The 27,549-nt window shown below is 38.0% G+C and overlaps 2 protein-coding genes across 2 annotated transcripts in view; one reads left to right on the top strand and one right to left on the bottom strand.

Moving 5' to 3' along the window:
• Window positions 1–1,433: 1,433 nt before the first annotated feature.
• On the top strand, window positions 1,434–4,757 carry LOC118799356 (ADP-ribosylation factor 4-like). The gene is made up of 6 exons (XM_036559145.1): window positions 1,434–1,579; window positions 2,577–2,657; window positions 2,969–3,078; window positions 3,912–3,983; window positions 4,069–4,194; window positions 4,464–4,757. Exons 1-6 carry the CDS (start codon window positions 1,513–1,515, stop codon window positions 4,548–4,550), a joined length of 543 nt encoding a protein of 180 aa, XP_036415038.1. The 5' UTR covers window positions 1,434–1,512; the 3' UTR covers window positions 4,551–4,757.
• Window positions 4,758–6,519: 1,762 nt separating this feature from the next.
• The window catches only part of dennd6aa (DENN/MADD domain containing 6Aa), a 28,765-nt gene continuing 7,735 nt past the window's right edge, over window positions 6,520–27,549 (bottom strand). The window contains exons 4-20 of the mRNA XM_036559344.1: window positions 23,331–23,443; window positions 22,822–22,902; window positions 20,804–20,909; window positions 20,506–20,585; window positions 20,366–20,425; window positions 20,221–20,276; window positions 18,125–18,247; window positions 15,598–15,693; window positions 14,104–14,198; window positions 13,608–13,673; window positions 13,120–13,184; window positions 12,938–13,027; window positions 12,160–12,213; window positions 11,902–12,011; window positions 11,409–11,511; window positions 11,241–11,315; window positions 6,520–10,596 (exon numbers count right to left, since the gene is read on the bottom strand). Coding sequence (XP_036415237.1) covers window positions 10,465–10,596; window positions 11,241–11,315; window positions 11,409–11,511; window positions 11,902–12,011; window positions 12,160–12,213; window positions 12,938–13,027; window positions 13,120–13,184; window positions 13,608–13,673; window positions 14,104–14,198; window positions 15,598–15,693; window positions 18,125–18,247; window positions 20,221–20,276; window positions 20,366–20,425; window positions 20,506–20,585; window positions 20,804–20,909; window positions 22,822–22,902; window positions 23,331–23,443 — 1,505 coding nt within the window. The 3' untranslated portion in view covers window positions 6,520–10,464. The remainder of the gene's footprint in view (window positions 10,597–11,240; window positions 11,316–11,408; window positions 11,512–11,901; window positions 12,012–12,159; window positions 12,214–12,937; window positions 13,028–13,119; window positions 13,185–13,607; window positions 13,674–14,103; window positions 14,199–15,597; window positions 15,694–18,124; window positions 18,248–20,220; window positions 20,277–20,365; window positions 20,426–20,505; window positions 20,586–20,803; window positions 20,910–22,821; window positions 22,903–23,330; window positions 23,444–27,549) is intronic.

The raw sequence follows: 27,549 nt of genomic DNA, 5'->3' as shown, positions 1-27,549 counted from the left end.
ATGAAAAACCACAAATGTTCACTGGACAGCTGTGTAAAACTGAAGCAAAACATGTAGTGACAGCTGATAGAAGATACTCATATCTACGTTCATCACCTGAGTGAACTATATAGTGCACATTTGTTGACTCAGCAATCAGCTGTCATCAGTTGTTGACTACAAGCATGGATAAAGAGACTGTAGGCAGTCCTGAGAAATAGGTAAGAGGTCTGTCACTGTATAAAATAAGATCAAGAAACATTCACAATGGATTACCCCAGAGATACTAAAACCATGTGTTACAAGACAAGTGTCTGTCTGTTTGTGTGTGTGTGTGTGTGTGTGTGTGTGTGTGTGTGTGTGTGAGTATAGCCAAACTATAACTTTAATTAATTGCTAGCACATGTATAAAATCCAGCTCCATAGGCAATTATTGGCAGTAGAATGGTTCGTACTTAAGAGCTTAGTGACTTTAAATGTGGCGCTGTCATAGACGACACCTTTTATCTTGATAAATCTCCCCCAGTCAACTGCTGAGTGCTATTATTATGAAATGGAAGTAAAAGAGCTCAGCCACGAACACACAACCACTCACAAACTCACAGAGCAGAGCTGCCGAGTGCTGAAGCTTGTAAAAATCACTGATCCTTTGAGGCACCAAACTGCCTCTTGAAGCAACATAAGCATTAGAACTGAGTGTTGGGAGCTTCGTGAAATGCGTTTCCATGGCCAAACAACTGCACACCAGCCTAACATCGCTGCACAGTGCCAAGTGTCAGCTGGAGTGTAAAGCACACCACCATTGGGCTCTATAGCAGTGGAAACAGGTTCTTGTGAGTGATGAATCACGGTTCTCTATGATGGAAGAATCTGAGTTTGGCGGAGAACGTTACCTACCAGAATGCTTAATGACAACAGTAAAGTTTGGTGGAGGAGGGATGATGGACAGGTGCTGTTTTTGATATTGTAGTGGTTGTTGTTGTTGTTGCTATTTACTTATTCCTCTTTGTTTGTATATGAGCTTGATATTACTGTTGTCATTAATATTATTATTATTATTATTATTATTATTATTGTTGTTGTTGTTGTTGTTGTTGTTGTTGCCATAACATATATTATAAAAGTATATAACACAATATTATATTGTGTTGTATTATATATTGTAATGTTGTGATCATTGCTGTGGTAACCTGTTTTTATCAACATTGTCATTGTTTATCAGTAGTATTATTGTTATAACGTTGTTATTATCGAGGTTGTTGTGTGTTAATATTGTTGTAATTACTGGTTTTGTAACTTCAACATTTCTGAGCCACGTCACTCCTCGCGCGCTGGAGTTGATAGTGGAGCTTCTTCCAGCCGGGCAGCGAGCGCGTGTACTAACCTGAGCAAAGCGGTAGTGACGTCACCCGCTGCCTTTATAAGAGCAGCCGAGCGGCGGACTGAGCAGAAGAGCGCGAGCCGCTGAGAATAAAAGTCCTGCGGAGCAGCGAGAGAACAGAGTTCATCACCTCTCAGCTCCAGTCTCTCAGTATGGGGAACATCATCGCCTACATCCTTTCTCGGCTCACTGAGAAGAAGCAGATGAGAATATTGATGGGTGAGTGAATCTGCTCAGATCAGCTTTGGTTAGTATAAAACAATATTAAACAGTACATTCATGTTTTTTCTTTGATCATTTTTGAAAAAATATTTAGCAGGTAGGTTTGAAATAACAAATATAAGACAGCCCTTAAGAATGCTTCTAACAATAATGTGGAATTAATTATTCAAAACCAAAGAAAGTTTTGTTGTTTTAACTTTGAGAAGTAAGTTATCTGGTTCACTTTAACTCTTAAGTTTATTGACCCTCTTAACCTCTAATCTATGTACACTACTGTTCATTCTGTGAAATAGGAGTGAATAAAATAAACAATAATAGACAATTTACTGTAAATATCTATTTACATTCATTTCTTTATCTGCTTTGAGATTTTAACTCCACTTTTAAAACATAATGAATTAAAACAATGAATTCTGAAGTTTATGTTAAAACTTCATTTTATAACGTCAGTTTAGAACAGTCTGAACTTCCATTCATCATTCTGGACTCACTTAAAAAGTGGTTCTTCAGGGGTTTTTAGTAAAGCAGTTTGTATATATACAACCATGAAAATTCAAAGACGCATGTGAAAGTTCAAAGGGTTAAATAGTTGTTCTCTAAAGATAAATAACCTGTTTTAAATTGTTTTTTAAAGAACTCTTACAAAAATATTTGTTTATAGCACCAAAGAGGGTTCCACTGCCCACCCCGTAATCTAAGAGTGAACTTATTTGAAAGCTGTGTCGATGCACAGAATTAACATGTTAGAATGATTTTATTGTGTATTCTTCCAACCGAATTAGCTTTATAATACGGAGAACAGTGATTCCAAACTTTTGAACAGTTGTGTAGATTCTGTTAACTGATTATTTGATATTCATTAAAATCAAAATTTGAAGTCAACTTACTTTTTAAAGTTAAAAGAATAAATATTTTGTACAGTGTACTGAATTAATGATTTATTATTACTAATTACTGTGCACTGTTAATATTACTAAACTCTTTCTCCTCACAGTTGGTCTGGATGCAGCAGGAAAGACCACCATCCTCTACAAACTCAAACTGGGGGACGTTGTCATAACCATTCCAACTCTTGGTGAGATTTGTTGACCAAATGTTGTCAAGCCACACATGAAGAAACCTCAATATTCTCGCTCTCCAAAGAAAAACATGCATCTCCATTTTTGTTCATATTTATTTTTCTGCATCATTTGAGCTCAGCAGCCGCCGTTTACATTGTGTGAAAATTTCATGCTTTTCTTGCGTCAAATTTTAAAGCTCATTAACTCAAATCAAAAGTAAAGAAAGTTTTTGTCTTCTTCTGGAAAGTTAGTGACGATATTAAGAGAGTAAATGTTTGTTTTGTTTGTTAAATAACATCAGCGAACACATTTTTTATGCATACAGGCTTCAACGTTGAGACTGTGGAGTACAAGAACATCTCTCTCACCGTGTGGGACGTAGGTGGACAGGATGTTATCAGACGTCTCTGGAGACACTACTATCAGAACACCAGTGTAAGTGGATTATCTAGAACATACAACCACATTACAGCTCATATAGGTGGAAGCAGAATAAGCTACTTTAAGGTGCACCTATTGCCAGAGATGGGGACTCATATGTTGACTGAGTCGACTCAGACTAAGAAAAATTTCAGACTGAGAAAAAAACAAACCCAATTAAATCAGGACCGTCTACCTGAAAGTAGTAAATAAATATGACTTTTTCTGTTCTTTTTGCTACAGTGATACACAGTCATTACAGCAATGCTGCTTTCCTGCAGCTCACAGCAGCATCAGGTTCAATATAAATAACAAGTCTTTTATCAGAAAAACCTTCAGTCTGATGGACAGAATGAAGCGCTACATGCAGTAAATGCAGTGTTTAAAGGAAAGAGGGAAAACAAATTGAAATGGTTGGCTATCATGTCGAATGCTAGTTAGCCCAAGAACCTTTGCCATGTCAAACCTGACAGGTTTTAGTTAGGTCTACATTTAGTACAGTGCAATGCCTGCAGCTAATAATGAAACTAAACTAAAATTCTATACTAAAGATTTGAGGCTTGACTCACTCTCACACTCCATAGAGAAGCATTTCAAAGAGAATACCTGACCTCACTAATGCTCTTGTGGCTAAGTGCAATCAAATCCTCACGGCAATGTTCTAACATTTAATGTAAAGCCTTCCCAGAAGGGTAGAAGCTCTTACTGTGGAAAAGGAGGACAAACTTTCTATTAATACCCTTGATTTCAGGAGAAATGTTGGTGAGCAGGTGTTTACAACCCACTGGACAATAATTTCATGATATCCAGTTTAAATAAACCTTGGCATGTATTCCATGTTTCTGTAGGGCCTCATCTTTGTGGTGGACAGCAATGACAGTGAGCGCATAGATGAAGCCTCAGCAGAGCTGCATACCATGGTAGATATAAATCCTGTTGATTTTATACAAAATGTGTTTCTCCAGTTTGTCCAGGAGCGTCTTTTATATTCTTCTTCATCTGTAGCTTCAAGAAGATGAGCTGAGGGACGCTGTCGTGCTGGTTCTCGCTAACAAACAGGATTTACCCAACGCTGTGCCAGTGCAAAAGATAACTGAGAGGCTGGGTTTGCACACAATGAAAGGAAGAAATGTGAGTAGATCATAATTACAGTAGTATCATCTGATGAGTTGAACTGTAACACTGTTGAGTATCTTTTAAAAGCCTTAGGGCTGCTTTTGTGGACGTGGATTAAGCCTAGCATTGGACTAAACTGCAATGCTGATGGTGTTTCACCATTAAAATACGCCTTTAATCTGAATATTGGCTTAATCTGGGTCTGTGAAACTGGTCCTTAGGGTTTACATCCATGTATACCTACAGCAGTAAGTGTTCACTCTCATTTCTGTCTCTCTCTTCAGTGGTACGTCCAGCCGGCCTGTGCAGTAAATGGAACAGGTTTATATGAAGGACTGGACTGGCTATCGAATCAGCTCTCCAAAAAATAAAAATGTTCATGTTTTTAAGGGCACTTCTTAAAGAATGGTGAACTACACTTTGTTTTATATTCAGATGTAAGCCTATACATTATGGTATAGGTTACATAATTGCCTCCTTATGCACTTTTTCTATCAATCTTTTATTTACAATTCATGTATTTATACTCATTTGCCAATATTCTCTCATGAATATGTTGTTTAATTGTTGTAAATGTATGCCTGTGACTGTAAATAATTATTAAAATATATTGTGCAAAAGTTTGAGACCAAACTTTTTTTTCTCAACTGCTAAAACACGTTTAATGAAACTGGAGTCAACTTAATCCTCACTTTCACTTTCTTATCAAAGTAGAAGTCAAATATGCAAATATGTTATTCTACTTCACTAATTTGTCACACAGTCTTTCAGAACTTTAATACACATCTCATAGAAGAACACAAAAGTTTATTGGACAGTGATGATAGTACATAATCTTATATTTACGTTCATCACCTGAGTGAACTGCATAGTGTACATTTGTTAACTCAGCAATCAGTTGTCATCAGTTTCTGACTGTAAGCATGGAGACTGTAGACAGTCAGATGAGAAATAGGTAAAAGGTCTGTCATTATACAAAATAAGACCAATAAACATACAGACAATAGATTCTTCCAGAGATACTACAAGGCAATTTACTGCACACGCCCTCTGTACTGTATATACATAGATGTATATCGCTGCTGTAGGGATAAAACCTTGCATTCCGCTTTTTGTCATTTTTGATTTTTTTGACATAGTTTGGAAAAGGCAGTTGCCCTTTATGTTGTCTGAAAGTTTTATGATGAATAGACCAACAGAAATGGTCCAAAATTACTTGGGGGGAAAAAAATATTTCTTCCTTTACTTCCAATAAAAGTTAAAAATATTTTAGGATGTTTGGTTCCTATCACCACCACCGTAAAGAAATCTGACTCGGTAAGTGCTATAATAATGAAAAGGAAGCAACAAGATAGGTAGACCACACAAACTCAGAGCAGAGCCACCGAGTGCTGAAGCACATAAAAATGACTTTTGAGGCACCACTTACTACAGAGGTCCAAACTGCCACTTGAAGCAATATTAGCATTATCACTGTGTGTCAGGAGCTTCGCGAAATGGCTGTCCATGGCCAACCAGCTGCACACAAGCCTAATATCATTGCATGATGCCAAGCATTGGCTAGCATGGTGTAAAGCACACCGCCACTGGGCTTTATAGCAGTGGAAACGTGTACTCTGGAGTGATAAATCATGCATCATTATCATGCATCAACAGTGACGCTACCTACCAGAACGCTTAATGCTAACAGTAGAAGTTTGGTGGAGGAGGGATAATAGGCTGGGCTGTTTTTCAGGGTTTGGGACCCTTAGTTCCAGTGAAGGGTGATGTTAATACTACAGTTTACAAAGACATTTTAGATAAATATATTCTCCCAACTTTGTGGCAACATTTGGGGAAGGACCTTTCCTGTTCCAGCATGACTGTGAGCTCCAGTAATACAATGGTGTGACAAGTTGCCCCAGTGGCCTGCACAAAGCCCTGACCTCAACCCCACTAAACACCTTTGGGTTGAATTGGAACGTTGAATGAGCACAAATTCCCAGACATTCGATTCTCCAAAACCTTGTGGAAGGCTGTCCCAGAAGAGTGGAGGCTGCTATGGCTGCAAAAGGAGGCAGACTTCATATTAATGTCCATAGTTTTGGAATGGGATGTCCAACAAGCTCATATAAGTGTGATGGTCAGGTGTCTAAGTACTTTTGGCCATACATAGTTTAAAGTTCAGTCTTAGAAGCTTTTTTTTCTGCCTCTTAAAGTTCCATGCAAAATTTCAAGTGCACTAATAATAGACAATATACTCATCCCTAAAACATGAAATGATCAGGCCGCTAACCGTATGATTGTTAAAGCACTGATAAGCTCCAACATTACTGTAGAAATAAAGACAAAATACAGCAGTTAAACTCTGAATATTTATTTACAGTTAAAACAAAGCAAAAAAAACAGAACCTTCATGAAAGATGTAATGTATATGAAACACTACAGCACAGACTTACAGACTTCAGTAAAGCATTAGTGGTTATGGCTTTGATAGAAAAAATAAAAGTATTAATGCCAAAATATATAACTCGGCGCAACATGTATTACACCTGTGCTTCTTTAGATGTTTTCAGAATCATATTTGCCCTTTTATGACATTATAATTATTACACAACAATGAACTGTACATCAATTTCCTATAGAAACTGTCAGGATCAAAAATACAGGTGTTACAAAATACTGTTAGGTTGCCACTCTGGTTACGCGCAACAGTGAGTAGTTTCTTGAGTAGTAGAATAACAGAATATAACTTTATATAAAATTCAAGCATGTTAAAATAAGTTCCTCTTTAAGTATAAAACACGAGAGGTTGTCCAACAACCAGTTATTACAGATCTGCACTGACTGCTAGTGATTGGCTCAGTTTTACGGCCCCTTACGAGTTGCTGAGTTGGACTTAAAGGCAACAGCAACATATCGTCTCTGCTAAGTCTTAGGCCTAGTCTGAGTCTTTTAAACCAGCCAAAGGGGTTCAGGCCATAAACTTCATGAACTGCACTGACAGGATTCAGTTGTACTCTACAGAAAAGTGATGACATAAAAACATACATTTCAGGTGTCAGTCAATGATTGTGTAATTTAAAAAGAAATTCTGCTGATTAACAAAAAAAATCAACTTTGTTGAGATGTAAACAAAGCAATTCAGAGCAGTTTAACATAAACGGTTTACTGCAGAGTAAATTACAGTCAAGATTTCTTACAGTGGTGGTGATAGGAACCAGGAGTCTACATCACAAATATAGCCATCTTATTTACTGTTCAAAGTGACCAGTAAACCTAGTTTTTATATGTAACATTGATTAAAAAAAGTTTTCTTTGGGTACTACTTTGCCTTATGTCTTAAATGTGTCTTAAATGTGTTTTTTTTTTTATTTATGTGATTTAGGGCAATATATTATCAGAAAAAATGATCATAAAAACAACGTCAGGCATCAGACAACATATCTGTGAGGTAGCCTTTAGAGGCATTAAAACCCTAGGACGTTTGGTTCCTATCACCACCACTGTAAAGAAATCTGACGGTAAGTCTCTACAATGGACTACTTCACATCAAACCAATCCGAATGACTGTTTGCATCTTAACAATTTAATTATGTAGACAGTTAAATTAGTGGAATTCCCGTTTAAAACATAAAACTATGACGGTGGTCAGTATCTTTGGTTGTTTCCATGTTTTGCTCCCTTCCTCAAGGCACACGATAGAAGAAAGCTTGAGGATCTCCATGCGTAAATCCATCTCCATGCTTCTAGTCATGTACTTTGTACACTGTCAAAAACGATGTGTTGGCAGCACATTCTATTTTACCACATTGTATAATAAAAATACTGAAAGAGTGCTGCTGGTAGAGGAATATACTGTTATATACATTCTCATACAAAAAAAAATGAATCTCTCTGTCACTCTTCTAACTGCAGTTTTGTTTATCCACAGCCATGTTATAATAAAGGCTTTTTCATTTAATAAGAGTGCCACAGAGTTTCTTTTGTAACACAATGTGTTGTACTTAACTGAACAGATACACATTTAAAATGAAACAAAACAAAAACAGCATGTTGCTTTAAACACATCTGTTTTGACAGTGTGGTTATCCATAAAAATATATGCCAATAAAACTGCTCACATCATCCCTGCTCATACAAACGATGCTTTAAAACTTCCCTAAAATGTTAAAAAGTACAACTGACAACAAACAACAGCTGTCATGGGCACTGTTACTGCACAAGGATTACAGAAGCATGTTTGGTCATAAAAGAGGCATAAAATCACTCAGTTATCTGGGAGCAAATAAAAGAAAGCACACCAATTCAGTTCAGCTTTATAGAATGGAAGGCACAACGCAACAAGGATGATCCTTAGAAATATCATTCAGGAGTGGTATAAAAGTTATTAGGAGAACATGTTGGGATTGAGGTAAAAGGTCAAGTAAGTCTAAATTGAAATGTCAGTTAATCCAATGTTTGGTTTGGATTATTAAAATTACAATAAAACTGAATAAACAGGGGGAATGATGTTATGCCAGTTACTTGTCACTACAATCTTAATCTTACAATTTTTCACAAAACTCCATTTAAGCACTGACATTTATGAACTGCTTTAATTCCAAGACCTTTGTGTTTTAAAAGCACTGATGAATGACTAAAGAAGAACGGTTTCTGTCTTTGCTTACAGCAAATTGCTAATTCTGAAAAATGTGTCATGCACCCTGTGAAATAAACATGATTTCTTTAAGTACTTAAGGACTGGAACTGAAAGAACTGTAAGCTGTTAAAAAGGTATTTTCCCTTTCGCTATTTTCAAGTCAGTCTAAGTCAGCTCCACAGTTTCCACCCCATTGAAAAAGAATGAATGCTAGACATTTTGAATGACATACAATGCCAGAAATCAGCATCAGTTGTAATACCCCTCGTTCTGAAAATGAAGCACACGTCACTGTTCCTTCATTAAGATATTTCAGGTCTGCTGTGCTCTTAGTGTTGCTCCATATCTGAAACCTTTGCATTGTCACAATAATCAACCTCATTAACCTAGAATATCAGTGCATTTTTCTTTATTCCCTGCTTATTATTGGCTACCTAACCAGTGTTTTGTACTACCCATGGTACGTGTCCACTGCCCGCAAATACACTATCCGATTCCACTCCCATTTGTTTTTAGTGTGGAGTAGTGAAAAGTGACGGTGGGCAAGTCATGCGAACTTCACTCAGGGCGTGGTGAGAAAAGCAGAGCTGGTTTTAACTTTCCGCCTGTGTCCAAAACCACATACCAGCACACTACACAAATGAATGCCATCTCATGGTGGTGTGCTATTTTTGACATACTATTTGATAAGGTAGTATGCAGTTTTAGACGCAGCCCATGCAAATTACACAGGCAAATGCTGATTTCCATTGACCGCGCACAACAAGGATAGACCTACATAATGTTGTCTGGATGAAACTACTTTTAGCTCCATGTACTTCTTGAAGCTGAGTACAATAATAAAAAAGGATTTTTTTTTATTGTGAGAGGACCATCTGAGAGGGAACGTGCATCACTGAATTCCACTCTAAACCGAGTGAAAATTAATACATTTTAACTACTCTAACATACTATACAGAAATATTTGCCTCAAGCGGTGAGGCACCGGCAAAGGGAGTGAAGGGAGACATCTGCGGCATATGCTGTGGACACGTACCGTATGGGCAGGTTTTTTGATGCAGACCAACAAATCTTCAGCTTATAGAAATGAACAACATGACATATCCAAAGGAAATATTTAGGGCTGGGCCAACTCTATGCCCAGAAAACCTGCCTACCCCAGTCAATAAAACAACTGAACATCTACCAGCTGCAGGAATTTTGGAAAAAGCCAGCTTTACTATGTATTCACCACTTCCTCCTCTAACATTTCATTTAAGGGCTTAAATATCTGGCTGGTAGCCTTCCTTGTGGTTTCTCTACACCTCAGTTTCTCTCCAGGCAGCCATGTTTTTCAAACTCAAAAACAAAGTCAGTCTCACACAGTGAGAGACGTACAGTATAAATATGTGGAACTTAACAGAATATGCATCACTTTCCAAAGAAACAATCTCTTACATACAGCGTGGCAAAAGTCATCAGACCGATTTCATCTTTGCCGGGCTTCGGCAATGCCAGCATTGCCCCACTCCAGGGCACACAGGTCTATAGGAAACAATTGCACTTGAAAGTAGAGCCGGTTAAAATCCACAGAGGAGGTGCCAGGTTTGCCTCCGACGCCAAAACACAGTCATCAGCTCCGCTGTCCCCTCTTGGCCTTGGTTACGCAGTAGTTTTTGTTAAGGTCAGGGGCTGACAGGCTTGTGCAGGATGCCCTGCAGGTCTTCTGGAAGAGTGAGGATGACTGACTCGATGTGGGCCTGAAGTTTGGCCAGGGTCCCTGCTCTTACTGGCAGCTTCTCTCTCTCTGCCTGCGTCTGGAAGAGAGCAGGAAAAAAAATACATGACGAAGCAAAAAACTGTTTTAAAGAAGTAGTTTGGTTAAAAATCATACTTACAAAAATGTAGTCTGTCAATCAGCCAAGTCCAAAGTTTATTTTTGTAAGGAAGCTATGAGGCTAACATAACAGAAGCCTATAGCACCCCCATCAGTTAGCTTTGTGCAATATGCATGCTTAAATCATCACAAATTTGCCTTAAAACCACATACAGTGGTTTGGTAATCAAGAAAAAAAAATAGTGATAGCAGCAATTTTTAATTCATTTTTCCAATAGACAGAATCAGCTTTCTTATATGGGCTTTATAGCATCCACAGAACGATGCACTGCTTCAGAGGTCTATGGAGAAACATACACTGCAGTGTTAAAAATATTAGTAGAAATACTGAAGTCTGGTCCAAACTTTTGTACATTTTTTTGCATAACAAATTGAGACAAGTGTATGATATTTTAGACATGCAGTTTGCACAACACCAATCTGGAGAGAATGCTTTCATATAAGCTTCACGAGCCTCATAGTTCCAGTGTGATATCCAGTGGGGGACATCATAACAAAACACAAACACTAAAACCAAAGTGAAGTTTGAATCCAAGCATTAAAAGAGAGACTACAAATACCAACCAGTTTGTCCTTCAATTTGAGTACAAGGTCGACTGTCTCCACTTCTGTGTGTTTTTGAATTCGCAACTGGAGATCCTGGAAAAAAAAAGCTGGCCGTTATTCACCACCACTTTTAAAGCACATGTTCTATTTGGGAAAAACATGTTTACTGTGTCTGGTCATTTGAACCTCATCACAAAGTGCCTCAAGGTGCAGGGCCTCTAATTTCTGAGTCATCTCTTTCCTTCGGTTCCTGAACCAGCCGTCAAAGTTGGGTGACTTGAGGAACTGCCTGCAGGGCAGATCATGTGAAGGAATGTTAGGGAACCTTCCCAGACAAAATTCAGGGTTCAAGATGTGCAGGGGTTATTAATCTTCTCCACAAAGGGCTTTCATTCCAGGCAAGTGAGGAAACACCTCCTATAACTAATCAATCATTACAAGACTGAGACAAACTGATGAAGCAAGTGGAATCAGATGCAGTTCAGGTTTCATGTTTTCCTTCGGCATGTAATAGTTAACGTCCTTAACAAATAGCAAAAAAATGTGAACATAAAAAGTTAAAGGAACAATATATAGTGAATAAGAAGCATATATGCAGTTCAAGCCTGACATTCACATGTTTCTTTGTTCTTTTTTGCAGCTGTCTGAAGAGCTAATGTCCATGGGTGTTGCACTGTACCTATAAAGGCCTATCCAGTCTCCTTTGAGTCGTGAGGTGAGCTGAGGTCCAGCCTTTTCCAGAGTCTTCATAAACTCATCCTGAATGAAAGGCTTCAGCTGAGGAGGACTCTGAGTGTTGACAGATGACAGTTAAAGAAAGGCATAGCAGGAAAAAGAGTGAAATGAATGGTAAGATTTTAAAGGCACTTATTCTTGACAGGCAGAAGTGCAAAGTTACTAAAGACTACAACGGGTGCAAATATAAACTCCATCTTACTTTCCAAGGGCAGATGCTCTTCTGTAAAGGCATCAGGCTGGCAACATAGCGCTCCTGAAAATTCAATTAACAACACACTGAGATGCAACAAATGTTACCCTCTGTTTGTGTTTATTTAATTTAAAATACATTTTTGTTCATCTCCAACATGTGACACTGCTTTGCTAGATCAAAAACCTTCAGAAACCAATTTCACAGTCTGAAATCAGGCTGCATGTAAATGTGGCTACAGTAGATTAAAATAATAAACACTAGAAGCTATTTTAGATGTTTGTATTCATAATTCTAGGTTTTAAGGAACAAAAAAAGCCATTTTATTTTTTAAATAATTTTTAACAGTAATTTATCTATTTACAGTGATTTCACGTCATGTTATCAACCTCAAGATCTGTTAATTTCTATTTTAAATAAGGCGCCATTTAAAACCTATGAAGCTGTTGCAGCACTAATAAATTTATTCATGTATCTGCCACAAAACATTATTGAAAACAGTGATTCAAAGTTTTTGACTGGTAGAGACATCTATGAGACCAATCAGTTGCATTACACATCCCAGTTATCTGCCACCCATTCTTTGAAAACTTGCTGCAAAAGAATTTTTGTGGACCATGACCACTTACGATGCAAGGCTCACAGAAAAAACTGTACTGCATCAGGACACTGCCATCACTTTCATTGTCTACTTCTGAGCTGCCGACATGGTGATCATGTTCATCATGAGCTGCTCACTATGATGAGTTTTGTATGACTGGTAACAAAAAAAATAAAAAATTCTTACCAAGGGAATGATGAAACTCTGCGTCAGCTCCAAGAAATATCTCCGCAGGATGGCATTTTGAGCCGCAGAAGGGCGTTTCTGCTGAACCCCCTGAGAGACAATTTAAAAGAAACAGACATAAGAACATCTCAGCTAATAAAAATAGATACTAATGATGAGAAAATGTTTGTGAACATGCTGACCTTCTGTAGCTGCTTGATGATTTCTTCATCTTTGTTCAGGAATGGCTTATATGCGGTATATACACCTGTTAAGTTCAAAGGAGGCTTGTGTCACAGAAATAGGAGTCTATGACAATTTTCCAACCTTTCTTTATCCTGGAGAACGAAACAGGCCTTTATGGCTGCTGTGCTTTTAAGGCTGAGGCATGCACTCGGTCTCCTTGTTGATTGCCTGACCTGTGTTGTGCCTCACCTGAAGCTGAAACACTCTTTATAACTTTTACATGAATGGACGGAGCTAAACTGATGTAGGCTGACTAAGCGGACACGTAAATGCGTTCATGGCTGTGACATCACAAAAACAAATCAAAAATGGGCTGTTTGCATACTACATCAAACTCTCTTCTAAGAAAGTGAGGAAATTTGATTTTCCATGATATGGACTCTTTAAGTTTGGCCCTGTTGTTTTGATAGGGAAAATCTAATAGTCACATTGATCTTCATCTCACCTGGTTTAGAATCCAGAGTCTTCAAATTCTTTAATTTCTTCACTTTCATTTGTTTGGCCATCTCTCCTAGAGAAAACTGCACTTTTAAAATTGCATATTTAAAAACATTTCAGATCTGAAAAAATGCTGTTAAAAGAATAGTTTAGTTACATGTACTATTTGCAACTTTCTAAATATAAATGAATGGAGACAGCCACCAATTAGCATTATATAAAGGATTTTATATAATTTGTAACTACTAGCTTCTTATTAGCCATGTAGCACACAAGCTATTCCTTTAAAGCCACATTTTGACTCGGTTTCTGTCCTTTGTGATGTACTTTCACACAGCACATTACTGGTCAGCTGCTAGTCACATGGTAGCATTCATTTCCAATTAATTTCATATGTATTATACCTTTATCTGTTCAGTTTTTTTATATTAGTTTACTGAATTATTTCTTTTTTATATCATGTGTCAGCCATCATTATAAAATGAAAAATTTTAAAAAGTTACCTGTTTGTTTCATGTCACCAATACGGATAATGTGAGGCCAATGCTGAAGAGTTTTGGCAAAGAAAGGGTTTGTCACGCCCAAAATGACAGACGGTCTGCAAACATTACATAGACAAATACATAGATACATTTTATACAATGCTGCTTAAATTATGTACAATAAATAAGAACACTTCCTGCTTTTTCAAGTTCAGAAATAACAACGCAGATTAATTACAATAATATAAAATCAGATTACAGGGAAATTAGGTATTACAAGTAGTATGCAAAAGTCTAAACACGCCCGGTCAATTTCAATGCTTTGTTGATTTTCTAAGTGAAAATAAATTCACGACCTCTACACAGAACACACTTAAATATGACATTTTTTGCAAACTTTACGGCACAATTTCTATTTATTTTTACAAGTTTAACATGTTAAAAAAAAGTTAAACATAAAATGTTATATTCTTTTAACATGTTAAATTCCGAAAAAAAATAAAAACAAAACAAAACAAAAAAAACAGTAATTGTGCATTGCAATGTGCAGAGGTGTGTTCCCAATAGTTGATGAGTTAACTTATTTTTCACTTTAAAAATCAACAAAACATGTAATTTCACCAGGACTGACTAAACTTTTGCCTACGACTGTACACTACTGTTCAAAAGTTCGGCATTGTTTTCGTAGGGCGAGTTGAAAGAAGTAAATAAAAAAAAATAGATCCACACAGATGAGGAACAGAGTTGTAAAAGGTTCTAAAATGGCAGACAAAGCTGTACAACATCAAGACTAAAACGAATGGAATGTTTAGAATGCCTCGAGTTTCAAAAGTGGTGATCAAATCTCAGGATAGACCTTGAGAAAAAAAAATACTGTAAATAATCAATTATTTAGCATTTATTTTGCTTGTTGTTTCCAAAAATATGTGAAATATTATATAAAATTTCAGAAGATTGTTTTTAACATTTTATAAGTGATTATTGCTATGCAAAAAAACACATTATTAATACAACAAAAGAGTCCAAACTTATGAATGGTACTGGACTGTATCAGCTGTAAGACACTGACAGTTAGGCACAAATCAAATATCTAGAGCAAATGCCTGTTTTGAATTAATAACATTGCATATGTTTAACGTAGTTAAGGATTTTTGGCAGGCTGGAATTCTACTCATTCCAGTTCTGTTCTGTACTCAATAGAGGCATTGTAAGGCATAATGTCAGACTACCTCAATGGCAGTCATTCTGCTCTAATGTCAGTCACAAGGCTTACTGTGAGCTGTGTAAGGATGTCTCATTGTTCTGGCCAAAGGAGTTCCAGAGGACTGTCATATTCAAAGCAAGTCAATTCTCAGGGTAATGTTACATTGTGCAGTTCAACAATGCTGCTCACTAAACTTATTCAAATCTAACTTCTGTGAAAGGCAGTGAGGTAGTTCCTCCTATTTCAGTCTATCTTTGAGAGGATACCAGTAACTTCAAAAGCAGAGTGTGATGCAGGCACAGAGTACTCACGGAGCCTGAGTTCGGGTTGTGTACTCTTTGAACTCACTGTCGTGGATGGTGAAGTAGGGGCGGAAGTCACTGCAGTAACGCAATGGGGCAACACAGCTGATGAAATCAAAAAAGGAGGAGAGAAACAAAGCATTGATATACACATAATATATGTTAAAAGGCAATAAATATATAATCGCATCGCTGCTGCTGGAACAAACCTCATCTTCAAAAGTTTTCAGGAGAAGGAAAAACCTTCTTAATTTTTAATGTAAGTAAATGGAGCGAGATTTTACTACAAAGTCATTTTAGACATTTTCTGTCAAACAAAACAAAAAGAAAACAAAAACACAAACAAAAACACACACACACACACAAAAAGGAGATACAAGGCTTTGTTCCAACTGTGACTCTCAAAACCAGTTTGCTTATGGACTCTATTAATATAGTTTTTAAACAAGAATTGGAAAGAAAAACACATTAATTAGACATTTTAGATATGTCCAGAATGATGAATGGAGTTGCAGATAAGTTTATAATAATGAAGAAAGCGGTATAACATTAAGAAACTAATATCTAGAATGACGAATATTTCAAAAGTGGTCATTGTAATTTATCATTTAATAAATTCCCAAAATTACTGACATACTAAAACATGTTTGTTTCTAATACTTCAGTTTACATTGCAAGTTACTTTGGTATATAGAATACCAAAATTTATTTATATGTTAATCTATATGTCAATCTCTTCCTGACTGTCCTTCAGTTTCCTCCTTCAAAGCTCAGCTTAAAACCTACCTCTTTTCTCAGTACTTTCATTCTTCTGCTCACTTAAGGTTTTTCTGCTCTTTTTCTCCTGCCTCTGTAAAGCAACCTTGGGTATCAGAAAGGTGCTTCATACATTGGACTTGTTATTATTATTATTAATATTACTACTATCAACTGAAATAAAACTTTAATGCTGCCCTTGCTAACCGGGCATCAATAACTTAACTTATTGATAGCCTCGCCACGACTCATAGGTGAAACATTCCTTTCAAGCACCCCTTCATGTTGAATTTTTTTGCAAAGTTTGGCAAAACTAAGAAAAAAAAGCAGCACTTGCCCCCCGATTAGCACCTTGTTGTCTAACTGTATCTGAGCTAAAGCTGAAGCTGTGGCCTGAGCATGAATCACACCTCTGCAGGACCACAACAAACTGAGTCCAACTCATCTGGCTGCCCTGTCCAAGGTGAACCCTAGTGTGTGACTAAGGATTAGCTAGTTTTTAGTGGGTCTTGGCTATGAGCTTTTCTGCACTGCCCTTGTTTGTGTTTGGTGTTTGGACGCACTGCAATGTTTGTTCCTCAAAGATTTGCCAACAATGTTAAACCATACAAATAAACATAAAATAGCTCAGGAAAGAAGCATAATAGTTTAAAGGAGAATTGTTCACAGGGTTGGTGATAAGAACCAGATATCTGAAGCTTTAATAATCTAAATCTCTAATAGCTCCCTCACTCCTTATTACAAGAAATAGTTATGAATACATTGCCTGATGCCTGAGACATTGTTTCGAATATTTTTGAAGTGACGTTTTGGCCTAAAACATTTTTTAAATATGTTACGTGTTTTAAATAACTTACTTTTTTTAATTTAACAGTATTTTATCATTATCAACATTACATTTTTGACTGCAATGTGGTCAAAAAGCCTTTTGACTACGTCTGGACCACACTTAAAAGAAACAAAAGATAAAATATAAAACGCGCCAGAACTTTTGCACAGGCCACATGTTGTGTTTTATTTTCTCTATATGTTAAATTCAGCAAATAAACAGTAATTGTGTATTAAAACATGCCGACGTGTGCTCTGTAGAGGGTGTGTTCACTTATTTTCTCTTAGAAAATTAACAAAACATTATTTGACCGGGATGCCCAAACTTTTGCAAACAAATGCAACCCAGCAACACTGTAAAGAAAACTGATGTAGGTAAGTTTCTTTACAATGCACCATTTTATATCAAACTACTCGGAACGACTTTGTTTACATATCAACAAGTAAATTATGCAGAATTTCTGAAAAATCTGTGGAAGTCTTCATGATGTTTTGTCTACTTCTGACACTGTTTGACATCTATATAGATGTGCAGAAGTATGTCACGTAGGGAAATGTTATAAACTGAAATAAGAATGACATTAATTATGAAATCTACATTCTGTCCATACTTCTGCCAACTTTTTAAATAAAAGGACATCATAAAGTATCTGAGAACACAGACAAGTCTATTTGAGATTAATAAACAACCTGACACACTTTGAGGGAAGTGAAATCACTTCCAGGCAGACTTCCTGATGCTGACTTGAGGGGTATGAGCTTCTGTTACACCAGTGCAAAAGTATAAAAGCAAATGTTGGATGCCAAAAGCGTTTTGACTACTTTGGGAACAAGGGGGGAAAACTGTGCAAATCAGATTTTTTTTCCAAACTACTATTTTAATCGAAAACTCTACTACTGTGAGGAGCTATACGGATCATGTGAGCCTCCCAAAATCCAGGCCTCAACTCACCTGACTAACGCTAGCACGGTGTCTGAAGACTCTGCTGGTGAGGGTGCCATGACAACCAGTGCTTCACCCAGCAACACAAGCTCCCACAACATCTGAATGTGAAAGAAGACTGGACAGAAACACCTACAGCACAGAGGAAAGAGAATGCAGAGTAGATTATTCTGGTTACTAAATGAGTTCCTGCACTCTCTTAATGCTTCCTGCAGCCACTTCCTTTAAAAACAAGACACGGCCCTTTCCTTACGCCAGTGAACCGTGCTATTTCAGTCGAAGAGCTTTTCAGTATATCTGAGGCTCAGGGAGAGTTAAGCCCGTCTGCTTCATGAGGAGAATACTGATGATGCTGAGAACACTGATGGCTCCCGTTAAGTGTCTGCTTCTTCAGCTCGACTCAGGGCAGCAGGAAAGAAACAGATAGAGGAAGGCCATGGGGGGAGAGGTATCACCCTGTAGTGTCTCTCCTGTCACTGGATGGCTATTCTGCCCTCACCTCATCAATATGGAAATACACACAGACACTTGAAGAAGTGCAGTCAAAGTAAAGTCAATGATTTATATCTTGGGTCCAAGGAGAAATGGATGAAAATGTGTATAGGACTGTAATAGGGTCATAATATACACATTTTCAGCTACTCTAATAAGATAATAAGATTCAGATGCCAAGTTAACAGCAATTTAGTAAGTGTGCTTGTTTTTAATATATTTTTAATGCAACACTTGTGGTCCACTGTGTCTGAACCCAAAATATTGTAATATGTATTGTATCTCTCTCTCCCTCCCTCACTCTCTCTCACACACACACACACACACACACACACACTTACTTTGGGTATAACGACTTTTGAAAAGATAAATAGCTGACTTTAGAAAGTCCAAAGTCAACTCCCAACAACATACATCATGAAAAGAAAAAAGATTTGCAACGAAAGGTTTCATACATTGTTACTATTGGAACAAAACACCAGCCACCACTTACATTGGCTCAAAATTTCACGTTGAACGGCCCAACAGAAACAGTCCTAAATGACTTTGAATTAAATCTTGTAGTATTAACTTACACTGACATTTAAAAAAGCTTTTTCTTTCACCTGTAAAAAGTTCCTTTTTTTGTCAGAGGTTTTGTTCTAACACTGAGAGGTCAGATGTGAAATGCTCAGTTCAAGTGAAACTTAATGAGTCAGAATTGTTTACAGTGGTAACCAGACATCTGATGAACAACAAAAAAACAAATCTAAAAATTACCTCACAGAAAGCTGCTACAAGAAATGGTACAAATGTGCTGCCTAATGCCTTTGTCAAGTGGTCAAGAGGTCTTCAAATTTCCTCAATATTACTTGTATGCGCTGGAACAAAATGTCATTTCTCTGGCCCATAGTGCAACACACAACAGCAGCACATTACACAGGACTACGTGCAGTGCAGATACACGACACTGCAATTATCGGCCTAAAACATTTTTTTAAAAACATACAGAAAGGAGCACGCAAGGTGTCAAAAAGCAAAATTTACTACTATTTTCCTAACACCACACTACATGTGAAACCTCAGAAGACATGTAGTTTCACTGCTCATTTTGGATTGTCAATGTAAATAAAATGACATTATAAATCCTGGTTCCCATCTCTCCCACTGTTTCTCTGCAATTCTCTACTTCACATCAAACCACCCTCAATGACTTTGTTTACATCTCAACAACTTAATTTTGAAAAACTGGCAGACTTCTCCTTTAATATGGGAATTTTTTTTTACATCAAAAATAAGAAGCCCTATGTATTATAGGCCAGTTAACCAAAAGACAGTGACCCTGATGTCATCCCTCCTAATGCAGCGTTTCTGCAAGTTGTTGCTCACTCTAGAGCTGAAGGTGTCACAGCAACCAGCTATAAGAAGCATGTAAACACCACAGTCACGGAAAGAGCAACGTGGCAGCCTTCCAAGAGAGAAACACTGTACATTCCAACAGCAACCAGCAGGGGGTAGTACAAGCTGTTTTTAGCAGATATTACCCAAGATACTGAAGGTTGGTTAGTGAATGCATTGCCAACCATGAATCCATGAACCAGAGTAAATATAAAGGAAAAACATCTTGATCTTACCTGAAGAGGTCCACTTCATGGATTGTAGGGAGCACGATAGACACAAGACTGTCGCTCTGCAACGGGTAACAGTGGATGGTTAGATATATAGAACTAAAGCTCTAGATCACAGTCATGGGTTTGGCAGCGCTAACATTCTTCTTACCGGTGTGGACAGCACAAGCTGCGAGGTTCCTGGCTTGTCGTAACATGTAGGAATACGTAGCTGAGAAAAACAGATGGTGCGGTTAATGAATTGATGTGTAGCAGTTAAAGACAAAAATAAAAAAGCAGTTAAAGAGTTACCTTCATGACTACACCCATGATTGGGAGAGATAATATCTTCCCTGGACTCGGCGTCGGCCACCGATCAATATCGTTGCAAGCTATTACCCATAAAAAACAAGAAAATACTGCCGTTAGTATAGCAACATGTCCATTAATACAGTCATCTGCTGTGCAGCAATTTTACCAGCTATACTGCAGAGGACAGTGAGGATATAACTGAGTTCTTGAAGTGGAAGTCCAGCAAACCTGTCTGTGTCGTCTAGCAAAGTTTTACTTGTTAGGTCTCCAGGTGTCATCTCTAATTTACTGTACTCACCAGCCTCTAAACAGGGCTCCTGTTTCTCAAAGTATTCTGGGGCAATGAGCTTCAGAAGCGAGTGGAAGAAGGTCACATAAGGTAGCTTGCTGATGAGAACCAGAGACTGTGGCCAAGAAAGACAAACACAACAAGAAAACTAATAATGAACAAGATATTCCTGATACTAGGCAGTAAAGTACAACCAAAACTAAACTCAACAACCTGTTACTCTATCAACCTGTTACTCCAGGCAAAAAAGCTGGCACTAGATGTAGAAAATCAATTATTATTAAAAAGGCAGTATTAGGTGTAGAAAATGTATTACTCAAAAAAAAAAAAAATAATAGCGCAAATGTCACTATCACAAGTATTTGATTTCCCTGGTTTTCCACACCTAGCCCAGGCAGGTCAAACAGGGGACCGTCCAGGCCAAAGTTCTGTTTAGATCAGTGTTTACTCTCATCTAACGCTCTGAATTCAGTTCATGAACGCCTTACTAATTAGCTGATGAGCTGAATCAGGTGTGTTTAATGAGGCACCGTGCTGAAGTCTGCAGTCTTTTAGCTTTTTTTTTTGAGTAACAGTTGATTTCCTACATCTAGCACCGTTTTTCTACACCTAGCACCAGCTTTTTTGAGCAGTAGTTGATTTTCTACATTTAGCACTACTCAATAAAGTGCAGAAAATCAACTATTATTAAATTTAAATAAAGAAAAACAGCACTAGCTTTAGAAAACAACTATTGCTTAGAAAAAAAATACCAGCTCTAGATATAGAAAATAAACTGTTACTCAAAAACAAAGCTAGCACTAAGTGTAAAAATAATATATATAATATATGTAACTCAAAAAAGCTAACACTGGGTATAGAAGATTTACAATTAGTCCAAAAAAGCTAGTGCTAGTTGTTTTTTTTAAAAAAAAAAGAGAGGTAGCAACAAATAGGAAGGTCTACTGTCCAGTTTTAATCTGAGAAAAAGACGCAGAGCTGAGTCTGATCATGTCAAGCCCAGCCATGTTTCAGTTGACAAGTGAATTCCATTGCTTGTGGTTTATCCTAATCTGAACCACTGATCTCAGCCTGGAGGTTACATAACAACCACTTACACTACTGCAGAGACCTCATAGTAGGAAAACTAATTACTGTTGTATCATATGGGTGACTCAACACGAGTTCTTCCAGGAGAATCGTCTTCCACGACCCCCGTACTTTGTCTGCCCTCAGTGTTTCTATTCTCAGGGTGTGAATAACCTTGACTAGCGATGGACTAGAATTGCACTCCTACTCCAAGTCATCTTAATGTGTGGAGAGATGACACTGATGAAAAGCAGCGACGTGGCACTTTCATGCGCTGTTGAGACTTGCTTTACGCTGCACTTCAACTGTGGATCTTGGCTTCGGGGCAGACTGAGGTTTCTCAAGGGTAGGAACTGCAAAACTGTCATGGAACTGAACATGATGAGTCAAGGCTGACCGAGAGATTGGTGGCCCTTCTGTTTTACAGTAGCTTTAATACAGCTCAACTGTAACTTCCCTGTGTAAACGTGAAAGCCCACACTGCCCGTCAAAAGATCAGGGACAGCTACCGTTCCACAATTTTGTGGAAGTGTTTAGACGCCCCTTCTAATGAGTGAATTCAGCTGCTTTAAGATGCATAAATTGCTGACATATGCATTCATACAGCTTGAATAATTTTCATAGAAAAGCAGTGTATACAGAATGGGATGCTCTGGAGTGCCCTAGTGTAAAATCTGCTCTTCATACCAAGGAAGACACTTTAACAAACAAAAAGCTGAGCGTTGAAATATGTACTATATATCTTGTGCACTATTTTAGTGAAGAAGTCAAAATTTCATGACTCACACTGTGCGCTACACAGCTGATAGGAGCCATCTGAGATTCAGAATGAGACAGACTTATTAAATAAGTGGGATCAAAACCTGCAGCCACACTGGCCCTTCATGGATAAGACTGGTCTCCCCTGCCCTAAAAAGTGTTTTTATAAAAATAAATAATTAAAAGCCACTTCAGCTCACCTTCTGAAAGTAACCCCTCTTCAGCGATTTATCTCGAACCTGCCTGAAGTAGACGTAACCGTAGAAATGTCCCTGGTCTTTCTAAAAGCCACAAAAGAGAAATCACATTTCAGTCAAATATCATCCAAAACAAATTTCCCACCCTTAAATGACTTACACATGTTCAAGGAATAGTTGGTAATAGTTGATATAGTAAAAATCTCCACAATTTCCACCTTACACTAAAAGTAGGCAACTGATAAGGCAAGTTAACTATGACTGTGCGAACTCTTAAACTCCTAAAAAACAACCTAACTAAATAATCACACTGTTGAGTTGTTAGCGCTGAATGACAATGCTTTCTATAAAAATGGGATGCTTTCATTCTTTATACTACAAATCTGCAATTTCATAACAAAAAAAAAAATTGTATGATTTATAGCCTTCCATCCTTCATCTTCCTAAGCAACCAGTTGGAGCACATGTGTTTGTTTTCGCAGAAACATTTTTTGCTTCCTCTGCTCCCTGACCTTGAGGCAGACCGGCGCATCTCTGTCAAAGTGGTCCAGAAAACATCCTAGCGACGACTTCCTGCCCGCCGCTTGCCGGAAACGGAAGCAGAACTGCGTGTCCCCCAGGCAACCTGGGAGCAGGAAGAGGAAAGGGGAAACACATGGAGTCATCGGTCACAAACATCTGCGGAATGCCACAACTCAAACAGGCATAGCGAAACATTTTTCCCTTTGTACACACGAGTCCATTGAGCTGGTTTGTGGGAAAGGAGCAGCTATTTGTGGCTGACGGCAGCCACAACAAAGTTTATCTTGCATATCCCATAATATTTATAACACAAACAGAAGTAGGTTTGGTGAACACGATACTTGTACATTTGCTTGTGCTCACACACGGGGACGGTAATGTTGGTTGACAAGGTCTGTAGTAAGCTATGAAAATGAAACAATACAGATAATTTATTATAATGTGGTTCTAGTGTAAAACTATGATTACCATGTTGAAATAACATTTAGTATGATAACAGTATGATGACTAGCTTGTTAAAAAGAACTAAAACAAACAAACAAAAACTCATTGGACTGTCTGAACAGGACTGTTTGGGTGTGTCAGACCACAAGGTGATTGACAGCACTGTAGCCATGGCAACATAAGCAAACCCACAACACTGGGGTTAGGGTTAACCTTAGAGGTGTAAAAATACAATGTATCGCACTGCATCACAATGTCGTAACGTATTGCTGTATCGTGGCTACATGTTAACATATTAGTTCTGCGCTTTTTTCCTTTAAGGCTACACTTGGGCAGCCTCCCAAGTTTATTAATAGCCAAGCATATTTTGTTCCATTTTAACAAACTCCAAAATATTTTTGATTTTATATTGCTATGTATGAACAAGGGCACGCTTTACGTACCATGAGATGCAATATTAGCTTTTTGCATTTCAACACTGCTATAGTCCAGCGCTGCATTTACATTACAAAACTACAAGATAATACACAACTTACTAGGGCTCAACTTAAGAGACTTTTGGTAGCATTAGTGGATGAAGAGGAAAAAAAAAAAAATCACCCTAATTCTGATTGGTATGCAGTAAAAATGGTAAATTAGTTGGTAAATTGGTAAATATTATTCTTTATTTGAGAGTCAATGGTAATTTCAAGTAGGACCCTATAGATAACTGCAAAAAGCAGCTTAAGAAAATAAGCTAACACCTACTTTGAAGGTAATCGAGCAAGTAAAATACAGACCAACAAAACACTAATCATCTGATTGTCGAACCAGAGAACAGAGCAGTCCCTGCGGTGCTCAGCCACTCCTACATTCCAGCACCACAGCTCATGAAGAATCTCGGAGTAGGAGTGCAGATATCAGGTCTGATTTTGTAACTAAAAACACCAAAAATCAAGAGTTCTAAAAGTCAGAAAGTCTTTATTAATACAGGCTTGGGTTTTAGCCTGTAGCCTAAGCTGTAGAGGTCAAAATGTCCATTTCATTCCAGGTCCATTTCTTCTGCCCTTCTGATTCTGAGCTCCAGGTTGTTCCTTTCTGGCAGAATTCTATTCAGAGACGTCAAACTAATGTGTAGGCAAACAGTCGAGAGCAGGGTAGGTGTATGTGTGTGTGCGTGTGTGCGCAAGGAGAGGGATTACTGGGTCAGTCTTCAGGGCGTGACAGATGGATTACCTCATCTTCCTGGTTAACTCTTTCGACAACACTAGGGTGGTCTATAAAAAGCAGCATTTACACAACGTCCGCAGTCTAATCCTATTGGATGCAGCTAAGAGAGAGAGAACAGCTTCCTACGCAAGACCCATCTACAGTTATGTCTGTTAAGAAGTGATCTATAAACAATCCCCAGTCCTGGCTATGGCAACAGTGTACTGCTATGAGGAGGCCTAAGAGGGATCCTTTTAGAGTGTGTACACCATGCACCATCCTGACTGAGCAAGAAGAAATGCTGAGTCCTCTGGACGGAAATCAAGAACAAGAACAAAAACTGTACATCTGTAATTTCAAGAGAAATCTATCTTCTTATATACACCTTAGGTAAATTTGTCTGTCCTATGCTCTGGCCACAAATGCATTCTTTCATAACAACTGCAGCTAGGTTCAACAACAGCTAGGTACACAACATTGGTGCATTCAGCCTAACGAGAAATTGTCTAGAGTGGCTCAGTTTTTCCTTAAATTACATTTAAATGCCTTATTAATTTCCATTGATATTTATTTTGAATGCATGTGAAAGGTCACACAGTTCGTTTTTTTGTTTATGTAATCACACTAATGTTAGCATGATGGTAATTCCGATGCTGTCAATTCAAATCTACCTAGTTCTCATTAGCTAAAACTAGGGCTGTAACAATACAACATATTGCTGTTGACTGAACAAAACCTCAGATCTCCAAAAGTCAATGGAACCAGAAGGATTTCCAAGTAATTTCGGGCTGTTTCTTTTAGTCCATTCACCATGAAATTTACATACAATGAGCGACAGGCATTTTCAGATTATGTCAAAAACTGAAAAACAACAAAAATTGACATATGAGGTTTTCTTCCTACAGCAGTGATATGTTGTATCGAATTGTATTTCAGCATATTGCATTGCATCATTGTGGCATGATGAGCATGTTAGCTTTGTGGCTAGTGTGTTAGCCTGGGGCTAGAGCTTTAGATTGGTGCATCTTAAAGATCAGCTTTTGGTTTAAATATTGTACTTTCACAATGTTGAATAATAATAATTTAAACATTCACATATTATGTTAGTAATAGAAATCTGACAAATTAAGCATTAATATAGTAACATTAATGTAGGCACATTTTCAGCCACGTCTTATTTGTGCTGTATGATAAAAATCTACTGATTTGAGACATAACTGTGCTGTGTCAAACCAAATTCTGAATTTTGTGAATTGTTACATCCCTAGCGACAATCAGTAGCATAGCACTTTAAACCAGAAAGCCAACGTTATGTAACCTATGCGTATACCGTTTCTCATTAGGTTGAGTAAGATTTTGGCACCGTGCTGTAAACTTGTGACAAAATTTGTTCATCAGTGGGCGGAGCGTAGGCCATTTACAACTGAACTGGCACAAAATGAGACATAAAATTGGGAACAAAATATCACAGAATTACCAGCTTACAGACAATCTATTGAGAATATGCAGAGTGAGTCAGCATATTTATTGACGCAATGAAATATGTCTGTGCCGCGAGCACAAAATCTCTTGCAGCTTTTGCGCTTTCGAGAAAGAAAAACACAACTCGAGCACATGGCCCGAAAACCTATGAGACACCACCGCCTGAGTCAGACTTATTACACATCTTGAACCCATAAGAAAGACCGGTTTGCTTTTGGCTGCCCTCTCCGCTCCCTGCTCAGATCCATCTCCGTATCAACGCAGAAAGCAAGCGGAGGGTAATGTGCCACAGCAGCAGCACAGAGGCACACTTCTTCAGATCCGCTGGTGGCAAGAACTCAGTTGCCATGGCGACCTGCATGCCTTTCCATCGACATAAGCGTGCTGCCTCACCCACGCCGTGCTAGCGACAGAGCTAATGTACACCAGTGTTTCCATACGTCCTTCCAGGCCCACCCAGGAGGCCGTTTCCCAACAGACACTCGATCAAAGAAACAGTTATTAGATCTAGGAAAGCACTTTGGCTTATATGACAGAAAAGAACAACAATAAAAACAGAAGAATAAAGCCAAAATGGGCCATATTCTACATTGGTCTTCCATTTTTTGTTTGTCCCAAAAGTCCACTTATAACATTTGTTCGGTTTCATGCAGTAAAATGACAGTCATCATTCATTTTACAAACTGTATCCCTTGGAATTGATCAGGCTGTTGCTTACTGTGCTTTTAGCCTTGATATGCAAATGACCTCAGCTTTGATTGACTGCCCTGTATTGTGTCCCGTCCAAAAAGCAGTCCAAGCAGAAATACAGACCAAACTTCAGACTGAAATTCTCAGGGCTGTGACAAAAAAAATGAACTTCAGCCACTCCTTTTGTGCTCTAAAAGGCTGCAGTGATCCATCTGTTTCCTGACAGCCAGGAACAGCACAACATTTAATAATTTTCTCCACACCTTCAGCTTCAATAACGTGGCTACAGACTGTCTGCAACTGTTAACAACACTCTGTACCACTTCAGTGTGAATGGGTGGTATATAAATGGTTGTGACATCACAAGTTCAAAACTTTAACAATGTTTATCAGTAAATTAAACGC

Source organism: Colossoma macropomum, unplaced genomic scaffold, assembly GCF_904425465.1.
Source record: "Colossoma macropomum unplaced genomic scaffold, Colossoma_macropomum, whole genome shotgun sequence".
In the NCBI taxonomy this organism is placed as follows: Eukaryota; Metazoa; Chordata; class Actinopteri; order Characiformes; family Serrasalmidae; genus Colossoma; species Colossoma macropomum.
Note: the sequence above shows the minus strand (reverse complement) of the source record. Positions and strands in the feature narration are given on the sequence as shown.